Source organism: Rana temporaria, chromosome 9 (assembly GCF_905171775.1).
Source record: "Rana temporaria chromosome 9, aRanTem1.1, whole genome shotgun sequence".
NCBI lineage: Eukaryota > Metazoa > Chordata > Amphibia > Anura > Ranidae > Rana > Rana temporaria.
This window is the reverse complement of record NC_053497.1, coordinates 111,112,702-111,126,684: the sequence shown is the minus strand read 5'-3', so window position 1 is coordinate 111,126,684 and position 13,983 is coordinate 111,112,702. Positions and strand designations below refer to the sequence as shown.

The 13,983-nt window shown below is 41.9% G+C and overlaps 1 protein-coding gene across 1 annotated transcript in view; it reads left to right on the top strand.

The window, feature by feature from the left end:
- QSOX2 (quiescin sulfhydryl oxidase 2) overlaps positions 1–8,232 on the top strand; it is a 70,370-nt gene extending 62,138 nt beyond the window's left edge. The window contains exons 11-12 of the mRNA XM_040324131.1: positions 2,641–2,829; positions 5,954–8,232. Coding sequence (XP_040180065.1) covers positions 2,641–2,829; positions 5,954–6,468 — 704 coding nt within the window. The 3' untranslated portion in view covers positions 6,469–8,232. The remainder of the gene's footprint in view (positions 1–2,640; positions 2,830–5,953) is intronic.
- The last annotated feature ends 5,751 nt before the right edge of the window (positions 8,233–13,983 follow it).

The window sequence follows — 13,983 nt, the reverse complement described above, 5'->3', positions numbered from 1 at the left end:
AGAGAACACAGTCTATTTTGCATGAAACCAGTGACATCAAAATTCAAAAGAACATGACCTACTCAATCGCTTAAGACCGATCACTTTACTGAGTTGCTTCATATTTATTAAAAGGCAGTCAATTCACTAGATACCAATGTAGGCTGAATTTTTCTGTGTTGGTTTCTCTGGGCACATGGATAAAAGGTTTTCTTGCGTTTCTGTGTTTTTAGACTCCAGAAATAGTCATGGAATTTTTAAAGGTAACTGAAGCATCTGAAGCCGATACTTTTTTTTTTTTACCCCACTGTGTGTGTGTGTGTGTGTGTATATACACACACAAAATATCTATTTAATATACCTAGTTTCTCAATAGTGGTAGGGAGCTATCTGATATACACTATATGGTCAAAAGTATTGGCACACTCACCTTTACACAATCTGGTGTCAAGGGGTTTCTCCTCACCAAACCTCCCACTTACGTCAGAGTCCATAGTGATCCACCTTTAAAAAATAATTGCAGTGTGGAGCCAAAGTGTTCGGGTTTGGTGTGAAAAGGTGGCAACCCTAATTTAACCCCTTGATCACCCTAGATGTTAACCCCTTCCCAGCCAGTGTCATCAGTACAGTGACAGTGTATAATATTATCACTGTATTAGTGTCAGTCGGATCCCCCAGTCTGTGTCAGATTGCCCGCTGCACTAACGCAGTCCCACTATGTCACTGATCTCTGTCGTTACTAGTATAAAATAAATAAAAATTCTAGTATACACTATATTTTCAGAAGTATTGGGACGTCTGCCTTTACAGGCACATTAACTTTTTTTAATGGCATCCCAGTCTTAGCCCATAGTGTACAATATTGAGATTGTCCACCCTTTTGCAGTTATAACGGCTTCAACTCTTACCTGGAAGGCTGTCCACAAGGATTAGCTGTGTGTCTATGGGAATGTTTGACCATTCTTCCAGAAGCACATATGTGAGGTCAGGCACTGATGTTGGACGGGAAGGCCTGGCTCGCAGTCTCCGCGCTAATTCATTCCAAGGGTGTTCTATCAGGTTAAGGTAAAGACTCTGTGCAGGCCAGTCAAGTTCCTCCACCCCAAACTCACTCATCCATGTCTTTATGAACCTTGCTTTGTGCACTGGTCCAAATCATTTGGTGGAGGGGGAATTATGGTGTGGAGTTGTTTTTCGGGAGTTGGGCTTGGTTCCAGTGAAGGGAACTCTTAAGGCGTCAACAATTTCATGCTCCTAACTTTGTGAGAACAGTTTGGGGATGGCCCCTTCCTGTTTAAAACATCACTGTGCACAAAGCAAGGTTCATAAAGACATGGATGAGTGAGTTTGGAGTGGAGGAACTTGATGCACTCTTAAACCTTGTCGGCAGCCTTCCCAAAAGAGTTAAAGCTATCATAGCGGCAACGGTTGGGCAAACTCCGTATTAAACACTATGGACGAAGACTGGGATGCCATTAAAGTTCAGGTGGGTGTAAAGGCAGGTGTCCCAATACTTTGACAATGGTGTGTGTATAGGAACAGCACTGTGCTCTGGCTCTCTTCTTACCTGTTGTGTACCCAACTACTTTATTATCTCTCTATCAAGCCTATTTTGTCTGTGCTGAAACCAAAGTCTCTATTCCAGAATCCTGATACTGGCCATCCCTCTCATCTTTCCCACCTCCGTTCCTGATAAGACACAGCAAAACATTACTGCTTCAAGGATGTTAAATATTGATATGACTAAAGTGGGCACTGGCAGTATGCCAGGCCATTAGATGGAAGACAAGCTGGCAGCTGATCGTTCCAGTGGCTTCCATAGCATTGGTTTACGATAGCATGTTGTAGCAATCCCTATTGTGGCCCTTTTTATTAATGGAAAGGGGACATCTGTTCAGTAGTGATGCAGGTGACAATCTGCAATTCTGTCTATGGATCATCGTAAAGGCTTTTAACCATTATGCATTCATACATTTATTACAATGAGGCCTTACCTGAGCTAATGGAAGCGCCGCCATATTGTTTGAGACTTGCTGCATTGTAGAAGTTGCAGTATCTCTCCTTTTGGCAATCGGGCAACAGCATCCTTGGAATCTAGATCGGCATTAGAACAGTGCATTCTTCATTGCATGGCTTGATAGCCGAGCTCGGGAAAACTGAACTACACATATGTGAATGTTTAGCCACCAGAGGATTTCTAATGTTCAGAAATTCTTGTGATCCAGGCAGTCTGAGACCGCATAGCCAGGACTGTGACTTCCCTTTTTCTCTGCTACCATTAAGCGACTCCATGTGGTCACTGCCCCCACCTCCTGTGCCATCATTGAAGCAGCTCCCCACTTATCAGAGCTATTCCTTTAGTTGCTTTGGACCAGCAGCAATGTTCATTGAAAAAAAAAATCTGATTAGCATGTCTCCCCATTCCCAATGTGCTGCTGTAGTTGACATTAGGGGATGCTAAAGTGAACTATATTTTATAGATTCTTATACCAATTGTACTTAAAATTCACATGTAATAACTTAGTAGAAATGTTTTATTTTTATTTTTTTTGTCTAACTTTGTACATTTGATGTTACTAAATGATGAATTATCTAGTGATGTGCTCTTTTCCTAGTTTTGTTGTGATTTAATATATATATATTTTTTTTGTTTCTCCCCAGCTTTTGAAAGTGACGCGCTGGCTGTTCTGAAGGTCATGAGGCGGTATATTCGGGATTTTTTCAGCTGTCGTGAGTGTGCACAGCATTTTGAAGCCATGGCTAAAGAGTCTTTGGACACTGTAAAAACAGCAGAAGAAGCAGTCATGTGGCTATGGCAAAAACACAATGTGGTCAATAATCGACTGGCTGGTATGTAAATAAAATAGTTTTGGGCTAAAGGAATTTGTATCAAACTGCAGCCATTCCATTAAATACTAGTACACAAGTCCTTCCCAAATCAGTGCAGCTGCTGTTTGTGGTAAATCCATCTGCAGTAGACATCACTGCGTTTGTACCAGCGATGGGGGCCAGGTAGTGGCCACTTACTGAGGCCGGGACTCCACTTTGTGCAGGCACAAAATTTACAAAAAGGTCCCCTTGCAGTTCTCATTACAACACTAATGAAGGGCTGAAAGTTGTCCGAAAACGGTCGGTTGGACCATAACGAATGACTTTCGACCCGCGTCAAAGAAAAAACTGCGTGCAATCAGCACTGTAGCCAATGGATGCAAGCTCTGACCGGTGTGTTCTGGTGTGGAGGCAGTCCCCCTGTCAGAACACAACAGCACAGTAGGCAAGATCGCTGTGCATACATTCCTTGTATTAGTTCAGCGATCTATCATTTTGGGTTGAATGAAACAAAACTTGTGTACCAGGCTTAAAAGATCACTAAAGGATTTTTTTTTTTTTTTTTTTTTAGCTAAATAGCTTCCTTTACTTTACTTTACTGCAGTCTTCTGGTTGTCTTTTTCCTTACAACCATCGTACTGGGAGCTTTTCACTTTAGGTCTAAGCTGTCATTACTGTGTGTCTAAAACTTAACAGAACCAATCAGATTCATTTTAAAAACAAAACACTGCCCTGGATTTGTTTGTTTTTGTTCTGTGTGTGTCTCTAGTTTACAGGAACATGAAAACGGTTTAAAAGTGAAACTAACCTACAGGCACATTATATGATTGATTTTTTATCTATTTGTAATCATTTTTAAAAGGAATCGGTTAACTTTTATGTCTCTATACCCTGTAAACAGTCATTTCAGCAAAAAAAATTTTTTCCTTTAGTGACCGTTTAACTACTTGCCAACTGCCCACCGTCGTTATACGTCCTCACTTTAGAGATGAATATCTCGGTAACGGCAGCAGCTGCTGCCACAATCGAGATATTCATCTCTTCTGTGGGCGGCCGTGTTAACGATAATGGCGGTCTCTGCGGCGGATTCGCCGCGAGATCGCCGTTATCGGTGGCGGGAGAGGGTCCCTCCCGCCGCTCTCCCGCGCCCTCCGCCGCTTACCGTAGCGGCGGAGGAGATCGCGACCATCCGGCAGCTGAGCGGGGACGAGACTGAAGGAAAAATCTCCTTCGCCCGTCCCCATAGCTCTGCTGGGCGGAAGTGACGTCAAAACGTCAGTCCCGCCCAGCGTCTTAAAGAAACATTATTTTTTTTTTTGTCATTTGAAAAAATGACATTTCCAAATTTTTTTTTTTTTTTTTTTGCATTTAAGCCCAAATATGAGATCTGAGGTCTTTTTGACCCCAGATCTCATATTTAAGAGGACCTGTCATGATTTTTTCTATTACAAGGGATGTTTACATTCCTTGTAATAGGAATAAAAGTGATCATTTTTTTTTTTTTTTTCAGTGTTAAAAATTCTAAAATAAATAAAAATAAATGCTAAAAGCAAAAAAAATTTTTTTTAAAGCGCCCCGTCCCGACGAGCTCGCGCGTAGAAGCGAACGTATACGCGAGTAGCGCCGACATATGAAAACGGTATTCAAACCACACAAGTGAGGTATCGCCGCGATCGTTAGAGCGAGAGCAATAATTTTAGCCTTAGGCCTACTCTGTAACTCAAAATGCAACCTGTAGAATTTTTTAAACGTCGCCTATCAAGATTTTTAAGGGTGAAAGTTTGACGCCATGCCACGAGCGGGCGCAATTTTTAAATTGTGACATGTTGGGTATCATTTTACTCGACGTAACATTATCTTTCACAATATATAAAAAAATTGGGCCAAATTTATTGTTGTCTTATTTTTTTATTTAAAAAAGTGAATATTTTCCAAAAAAAGTGCGCTTGTAAGACCGCTGCGCAAATACGGTATGACAAAAAGTATTGCAATGACTGCCATTTTATTCTCTAGGGTGTTAGAAAAAAAAAAATATAATGTTTGGGGGTTTTAAGTAATTTTCTAGCAAAAAAAAATGGTTTTGTCTCGTAAACACCGACTCTGAAAAACAGGCCCGGGGCTAAAGTGGTTAAGTGTGGCAATGATAACATCAACAAAAGAACCAACATGCACTTGGTGTCATCTCTTAAATTTTTTTATATATTGGACTTAAAAATCATGTAATTCATGAATAATGCCAAACAATTGGATTATTAGGTCTGGGGAGAAAACGCAACTTTGCTGCAGTAAAAATGCTGAGAGCTCTGATCGGAGTGTTCTGTTGGGGGGCGGTCACCAGCCCCCCCCCCCCCCGTCAGAACACAGCAGCTCAGCGGGGGAGATCGATGTTGGGTCATTAGTACAGTTACTCTGACCAGAGCTGGCTTTTTTTTTTTTTTTTTTTTTCTTTCAACCCGCTGGGTTGAAAGAAAATAAATTATTAGTGTGTACCGGTCTTTAGCTCTATTATTACATGCAAGACCGATAGATTACAGGGAGGAGGTAACATGGATTTCACCTAGTAGAAGATCTAACAGAAGAAAAAGGACACATCTTCCTGACTGCAAGTTACGTTCCTTGTTCCTGATCTGTGCGTTTTTATTTTGGCTGCTCTGTCGCTGACAAATGCTGCAACAGACATGAACTTTTTTTTTCCCTTGTCGTTTGGTTCAGTACATATTTGGCACTTCAGAGGACACAAGTTCACTATATCTTCTATAAATGTGTGGTATCTCAAGCACAATTTGATTGCACATTTAAGCAATTTATTACTGGAAAGCAGACCAAACCCCCCCCCCCCCCCCTCAGCTTGAAACTGACCATTTTTGTGTAAGTATCCCCTTTTGTATAAGAGAGAGCATTGAAGCATTGACTCAAATTATGTTTTATTGCATAGATTGTAATTGTACGATATTGACACAGTTGTTGGTCCCCATTTGATAAAGATTCTGTAGGATTGTAGTAGTTTTTTTTATTTTTTATCGTGAAATGATTTTTTTTTTTTTTTTTGCTTTTGACAATATTTTTAATGGTTTAGAAAATTGTACAATTTTTTTCCTGTTATTTTGTATAAAGAGATCAAGCTAACATACCATTCTTCATGCAGGTGCCCCCAGTGAAGACCCAAAAAGCCCAAAAGTGCAGTGGCCAACACCTGACCTTTGCCCTGCATGCCATGAAGAAGTGGGTGGTGTCCACAGCTGGAATGAAAAGGAGGTTTTTGGCTTTCTCAAACAACACTACAGTAGCAAAGAGATCTCCCTGCAATACGCCGACCTCAACACTGACCAACATGATGTAGCAGACGAGAAAAGTGACAAACTCCCTACAAAGAGTCCTGGAAGTTCTAACTCTGACAAAGACAAGCTTCACAAACCCCCTAAACCTGAATTTTTAGACAAGTTGATTCAAAATGAACCAAACCAAAGCAAAAATTCCAACTACCATCCTGAAAGTAGCAAAACGTCGGTGACTTTCTTAGGCCTTGGCTTCTCCAACATAGATATGAGTCTGTGTGTGGTCCTTTATATAACCTCTTCATTATTCCTTATGGTTATGTACTTTTTCTTCAGAGTCCGCTCAAGACGGTGGAAAATTAGATACAATAAACCTTATGTATAACTGTTGTTATAACAGTTTTTTTTTTTATTTAAATTGTCTCACTATTGACCATTTAAGACCACAAGCATTTTGTACTAATTGAAGAGCCAAGTCTGGTAATCAGGGATATGCTTTTTGTGTTACTATACATTTTAATTCTTTAAATTGTTCTGAAGGTGCTGCTAAGAAAACATTTGTGGCTTGTTAAGGTTGCCTATTTTTTGAAAACTTTTGGCAAAGATGTTCAAAGGCCGGTAAACGGGCTTTTTTTTTACAAGGTTTTTAATGCGTTCATCTGGGAAGCCTTTATTTCAAGTCTTGTGGCCTTTTCCACCAGCCTGGACATGCTTCAGATCTAACTTGAATATGAGAGCCTGCCTGGTGAAAAATAAAATGTTACATTCCTTCAACTATGTAAAGGAATATTCCAAACTGCTGTGCTCATCTGGAACAAACATATTGGACCAGGGTTTGATCGTCAACCCCAGAAAGAAGCATAAGACATATATACTTGGGTTTCCCCAGAACCAGCTGGTTCAAAGTAAAGTGTAATATATATTTTGAAACATGGATTGCGAACCTTAGGTGGTGGTGGTTGGTTTTTTGTTTTTTGGCTGTGCTTTGAAAAAAAGGCATTCACAAAAACATTTAAACTTTTTTTGGGGGTTTTGCAAACCACCAGAATGTATTCGGTCTCTCTCCGAGAATTCCATTCGCCAAAGTGTTTGTTTTTATTTTTGTTTTTCTATGGAAGTGAAATTGCCATTTTAAACAAAGGAAATTACATTGGTCACTCCTGTTGTTTTTTCTCTTTAAATTCAAAGAAAAAGATTAACGATTTTTGGGCTGTGACATCTAGCAAAGCCCTTTTTTTGTAAAAGGAAGCAGAGAAGCCTGGAGGCCGGTATTTGTGGAATTTGTTGTTCTGAGAATTACAGTTTTGACCAAACCTGTCCCCCTGTGTGTATTATGCGTTTTTTGTGTTTCCTTCTCAGGCAGGTTTATAGCATTATGTTCAGTGCTGACAGTGCATAATGTATTATAAAAGCGTGTTTTGCTTTGCAACACATTCATATGTGCAGCCATATTGTATTTTCTAGTTGGGAAGCTTCAGCACATTAAGCTACCAACCTAGAGGAAGTTTGCAGATCTGTAGTTTTTATTTAATTCTGATTTACTTGCTTCAGGCTTGTTTTGGGTCAGTGATTTAGAAAGTATTGCCAGAGGCACCTAGGCCTCTAGCATTTTCAGGAGGTGGTCGGGAAAGGCCATTGCCATACATGTCTCAGCACCAGGTTTTCTTTTAAAGCTAAATTCCAAGAAATTCAGCAACTCTGCAAAAAAGCAGACACACTAGGAGTTAAGTCCAAGTAGGTGCATGTCGCCTCAAAGACTTATCTTTTACTAATATGTAACTGGTTTATTGCATTCCTGGAGGATACACTCCAGCTGTGAGAGGACAGAAGCACACACAACAGTGGCCCATTCACAGAAGCCTTTGTATTTTGAGAATGAGTTCACATAATACAAGGGCTTCTGTGAATGGGCAGGAGGGGAGAGTGGGTGGGCATAGCCATTCCAGCGACTCCACTCTTGAAGAAACAAGCAGCATTGAAGCTCTGGAAGGAATTTGGACCTAATGGTAATACTCATGGTATGCCTGCAATTTTTGCAATTATGCCTGCAACCTAAACTCATTGGACCTAATGGTAATACTCAAAGTGCTGAATTCCTGGAGTTTGGCGTTAACTTTTTATTTATTAAATGGTTAGTCCACTCAAAAAATGTGTTTGTGGTGATTTTTGGCAGGTTAAATCCCCTGTTGTGAAAACTTGTGCCTGCACTCTCTCCGCTCCACTGCAGACTTTATCATCTGCCTTTTAGGTATCTGTTTTCCGATGAATGCAGGAATAGGAGTGAAACTCCTGTTGGAAGTTAGAACTCCAATATCTTAATATCTGTAATAAGAAATGTGACCAATATGTCGCCACTTTTGGACTGACTATGAATAACTAAATTTTGATGCGAAGAACCATCAAATTGAATATCATCTTTTTTTTTATTTTTTTTTATAGCAGTATAAAGTTTCTTCCTTCTGTGGAATAATGTTTTTCTACATGCCTGATATTAGACTGATAACGGGGGACTATGTTGTGACTGTATTTGTAAATCTAACAGCAGTGCCATATGCAGGGCTACCACCGGTCCTCCTGCATGGGGGCAGGCAGCAGAGGGAATTGGATGCAGACAAGAAGCGTGATTGGTGTGGCAGGGGGTGCAATTGCTTGTACTGATCCCTCCTGTGTGGCTCTCTGCAGCAACTAACCCTCCCTGTCCATCCCTGCCCATATCCGATCCCCCCCCTGCTACTCGGGCCTTCATGTATGTCCCCTCGCAGTGCTGCCATCTTTTTCTCTCTGCTGCCTCTTTTCAGGATGGAGAGCGAGGGAGCATTTAGTCATAACTGAAGTATAGTAAACTGTGTCTACTATGCTTCAGTTTGAGTGTACAGGAGGCCCTGTACAGAGTGATTTTTGTTCATTCATTGCCAGTGCAGCTGAGGGAATGAGGAATATATGTTCTCCAGTACTTTTCTGACTCAAGGGAAACATCTGCCCCTTCCCCAACACCATTATGAAAAGTACAAAAATTAAAAGATGTAAAAAAAAAGGGGGCTTGTTCACACAGGTTCTCTGGCCCATACAGTGTAAGTGAGCGGTTTGGTTGTGTGGCTTGCACTTCTTGTTACTCTGCTGTACTACCACAGCTACAGATCCTAATTTGACAGGTGTGTAGGTGAGTGGCCCCCAACTACATACATGTTTGGAGGCCATACAACTGCATCCACACATCTGTCAAATTGGGACCTGCGGCTGTGTTCATACAGCTGCTCTGTCCCCATAGCGTAACATAGGCTGCCTACACACACTCCAGCCACAGAAAAAACACTGATTCACACTACAGGCCACGGCACCCATGTGACTGAGCATCAAGAACTCATTTACACACACCGCTTTATTTATTACCTTAACACCGTTTTATTTTTTAGATTTTGTAGGAATTATGTAAGTTATGTTGTGTTTGTGCACTAATAATTTCAGTATTTTTTAGCATCACTGCCCCTCCACATGTCCTCCATGTTACCTCTAACAAGAAGTAAAGGGTTTAAAATAAACATGGGTGACAGAAGTCCCCACATTAAAAGAGTATGTACCATATGTGCAGCACACAACTAACTACACAGATCTTGACGACACCATCACAACCAAAAACTGAGCTCTTCAAAGCCACCCAAACAACCCTACTAGATACAGTCTCACTGCCAGCAGAACGCAAGTCTGTAATGTGAACAGATGTTTTCCGTGGGATTATTTGCACCTGATGAGGTAGATATTGTCACTGCGTCTCCTCTCCACCTTGTCCAATCACGCCTTGTGTTAATTAATAAAAAAAAAAAAAAAAGCATTCTTTGAATGGCGGCGGTGGTGAGGTAAAGGACCCTCTGTTTTCAGTGTGCAAATGGGAACCTGATTATACAGAACCTGAAAGGGACCCAGAAAATTGCAACGGTCACACTAGTAGCACCAACTACTTCAGTTATTTCCAGCTTCCCCAGTGGCCCCTCAGTTGTGAAATATGCATTGACATTGTGCCAAGCTCGATCAATGCAAGTATGCAATACAAATTCCTTGAGTGCAGCTTTAACTTTGTTGCAGTGTGCCAGACTGATCATGGGATGCTGTACAGCACTTGGGATGTGCTTGATTTTATGTGCCAAATTAACTTATATATTTAAAAATGGAGGGTTTTTTTCGGGAGCAGTGATTTTAATGATGCTTAAAGTGAAAAAAAATTGAAAAATTCCTTTTAAATATTATACCTGCTGGGTGTCTATAGTATGCCTGTGAAGTGGCATGTGTTTAGAACTGTCCCTGCACAAAATGACATTACTATAAGGAAAAGGTCATTTAAAACTGCTTGCGGCTTTAATGTAATGTCTGATCCCTGCGATATGAATGAAAATCATTGAGAAAAGTAGCATTACCAGCCCCTTTGGCCCTATATACTTTAAACAGCAGTATACAGGTGGTGCAAACAAGACAGGGACTGTAGGTTTGTTGCGTAGAATCTGTGTCTATTTTTAAGCTTTTTGGAAAACATAGAGAAGGGTTATCACCCCTGTAACATTTGTTTTGCTGTCTGTGCACATCTGTTCAGAAGATGACAAATGTTTTATTGAAATTTTTTTTTTTTTTTTAGTGACAAGGATTGGTGATAAAGCATCAGTGGACAGGAGACACCTCTTACAGAAGAGAATTTCCCTTCCTAGGGGTAGATTTCCTCTCACTTCCTGTTGTCTCCTTCCGTTTGCAAGTAGGAGTCGTTTGTAAGTTGGATGTTTGAAAGTAGGGGCCTGCCGTATATACTCTACAGATATTTGGGCCCTAGGTGTTGGTGTTGCCACAACACTGTAAGCCCTCACAGTTAGGAACGCCCTGCTGTGTGAACTATTATATCAAGAATTGTAATTACATGCCATTGTTGAACAGTGGTAGAAAAATTGGGTCTTTGGTGCTGGTGCCACAACACTGTAAGTCCTCAGTTACTCTTGGTGGGTGCAGGAATGGGCCCTGCTGTTAAATATTAGATCAAGAATTGTAATTACATGCCCCTGTTGAACAGGGGCAGAAAAATTGGGCCTTAGGCACTGGTTCCACAACACAGCAACCCCTCACAGGTACTCTAGTTGGAAGCGCACTAATGAGCCGACTGCAAAGTATTGCATCAAAAATTGTAATTACACGCCCCTGTTAAACAGGGGCAGAAAAATTGGGTCTTGGGCACTGGTGTTGGTGCCACAACACTGCAACCCCTCACAGATACTCTAGTTCAGTGGCTCTCAACTTGGGGGTCAAATGTTGATTTGCCAGGGGTCACCAAATCCTGGGCTGCTCTTGAAGTCCGCACTGCTCTCCCAGACTTTTCGCGGCCACCCAGCTGGGCTGTTCCTGAAGCCCGCGGCCACCCACTCAGCCTCTTTGCAGCCACCCATTCGGTTCATGGCATGGCTGGCCCTATGTCCTGATTTCAACATAGGTGTCACTGCTGCGAGACACCACAAAGTTGGAGACACAGTGAAGCCGGAGACACAGTGAGTAACACTACCTGTGATTATAGTTGCCATTAAAAGTCCCCACTACAGTTCTCAGATCAGCAGATGACCTTGATCAAGAGCACCTAAGTTGGCTGATCCCAACTCCCCACCAGCACTGCCATTGATCCCAATCCCCACCAGCACTGACACTCATCCTATTCCCTCCACCCACCCACCAAGGAGTAAGAGAAGGAATAAAAATTGAGAATACATCAAAGGTAGAGAAAGAACAAAGACTGCTATAGAGAGGGATGGGGGAAAAAATGAAATTAGAATAGAGAGACCTAAAAGGGAAAGAAAGGAGAAGAGTGGTACCGTATTTTCCGGCGTATAAGACGACTTTCTGGATGCAAAAACATGCATCCAAAGTCGGGGGTCGTCTTATACGCCGGGTACGGTCTCAGGACTCACTTTTTTTCCCCAGCGCTGACAGTCTCCCATGCTCCGATCGCGATCGTGAAGGATTTCAAAGCTGCGCCTTCACTGCAGAGTGTTCTGTGATAGGAGGAAGAAAAATCTTCCCAGCAGCGCCTCTGTTCTTTGTTCCTCCTATCACAGATGCCTTCTCATCCTCGGATGAGATGAGAAGACGTCCGTGATAGGCGGAAAACAGAACAGAGGCGCTGCTGGGAAGATTTTTCTTCCTCCTATCACAGAACACTCTGCAGTAAAGGCGCGGCTTTGAAATCCTTCACGATCGCAGCATGGGAGACTGTCAGCGCTGAGAAAAAAAGTGAGTGTTATTGCAATGGGGGGGCAACAAGTTCAGGCACAGTGGGGGCAAGTGATGGCAATGCGGGGGCATGTAATGGCAATGTGGGGGCATGTAATGGCACAATGGCAATGTGAGGGGCAAGTGATGGCAATGTGGGGGCATGTAATGGCACAGTGGCAATGTGGGGGCATGTAATGGCAATGTGGGGGCATGTAATGGCACAGTGGCAAAGTCTGGGCATGTAATGTAATGGCACAGTCTGGGCATGTAATGTAATGGCACAGTGAGTAATGTAATGGCACAGTCTGGGCATGTAATGTAATGGCACAGTGAGGAATGTAATGGCACAGTGAGATTTGAAAAAGCCTGTTCCTGTCAGCGGTTCTGGCTCCCCCTCAGCTTCCAGAAAGACAGTAAGAAGGGGGTAGTCTTATACAGTGAGTATATCCCAAAATCAAATTTTTTCCTGGAAAATTAGGGGGTCGTCTTATACGCCGGGTCGTCTTATACGCCGGAAAATACGGTACATCCTAAAATGTACCATAAGGGGTTTTAATACCGTATGAGTGGAAGGGACTCTGGGAGCGCTAAATGTCCCTGGGTTAGGGGCGCAAATTACTCGTCTTGCCTTGGGTGCTGACAACCTACGATACGAAAATAATCTTACTGTTGGGGTCCCCACAACTTTGGAAATGTTATCAAGGGGTCACGGCACAAGAAAGGTTGAAAACCACTGCTCTAGTTGGAGCGAATACTCTGTGGTATTAATATGAGAACGCCAGCAAATGTATTGACGTAGCTTTAGGTGCACACTGTGCAGAGGACACAGTACACCAAGTGAGAATACTTGCTGATCAGCTACTGCCTGTGGCATTAATATGAGAACAACAGCAATTGTATTCACGTAGCTTTAGGTGCACACTGTACAGAGGACACAGACCGTACACCATGTGAAAATACTGCAGCTAGTACAATCACCTGCCTGCCTGTCAGTATATTAGGAAGAGCGGATCTAGCTAAATTCAATACAGTGTGTGTATGTATGTATCGTATGTATGTTGGCGGTCTCAGTTTTCTGTGCATTTTGAACACTCAAATACTGTTTTCTGCTTTTTTTTTTTTCCCCTTTTTAAAGCATGTGCATATCAATGTGTTATTAAATGTGAGCGGCTAGTGTAGGTATTACCGGTATTATTGGCACTAGTGCTTTCAGTACTCTGAGGATATTTGCTTATTTGTGCTGCTTTACATGCATGTCCTTTTAGTAAATTGAACCAACTGTGTTTACATATGTTGCACATCTATGTGTTTGTGAGAGGTCTATGTTAAACTATACAGTATGTTTTGTTATGTGTATGGGAACCTCTAGACTACACAAATAAGTGAACCTTCTCCGCAGTCACAGAAAATAGAATTGGAAGTGCTGACATGAGCCTTGTGGACCAAAGCTACCTAATGGTTTTGGAAATGTCCGCTTCCATTAGAGGCTTCTCGGACTGGCCATTTCCATTGGGATAGGTACCCTTTATAGCTTGTTGACCGTTTCTCTGTAATTTCTCAGATTAGCCTGGTCATATACAGCCTGATTTAAAGTGAGTGTTACAGGTTAGCTAATAAATCTATGTGGGGTGACAACAGAGGGATAAAGGATGCTTAACACTTACAA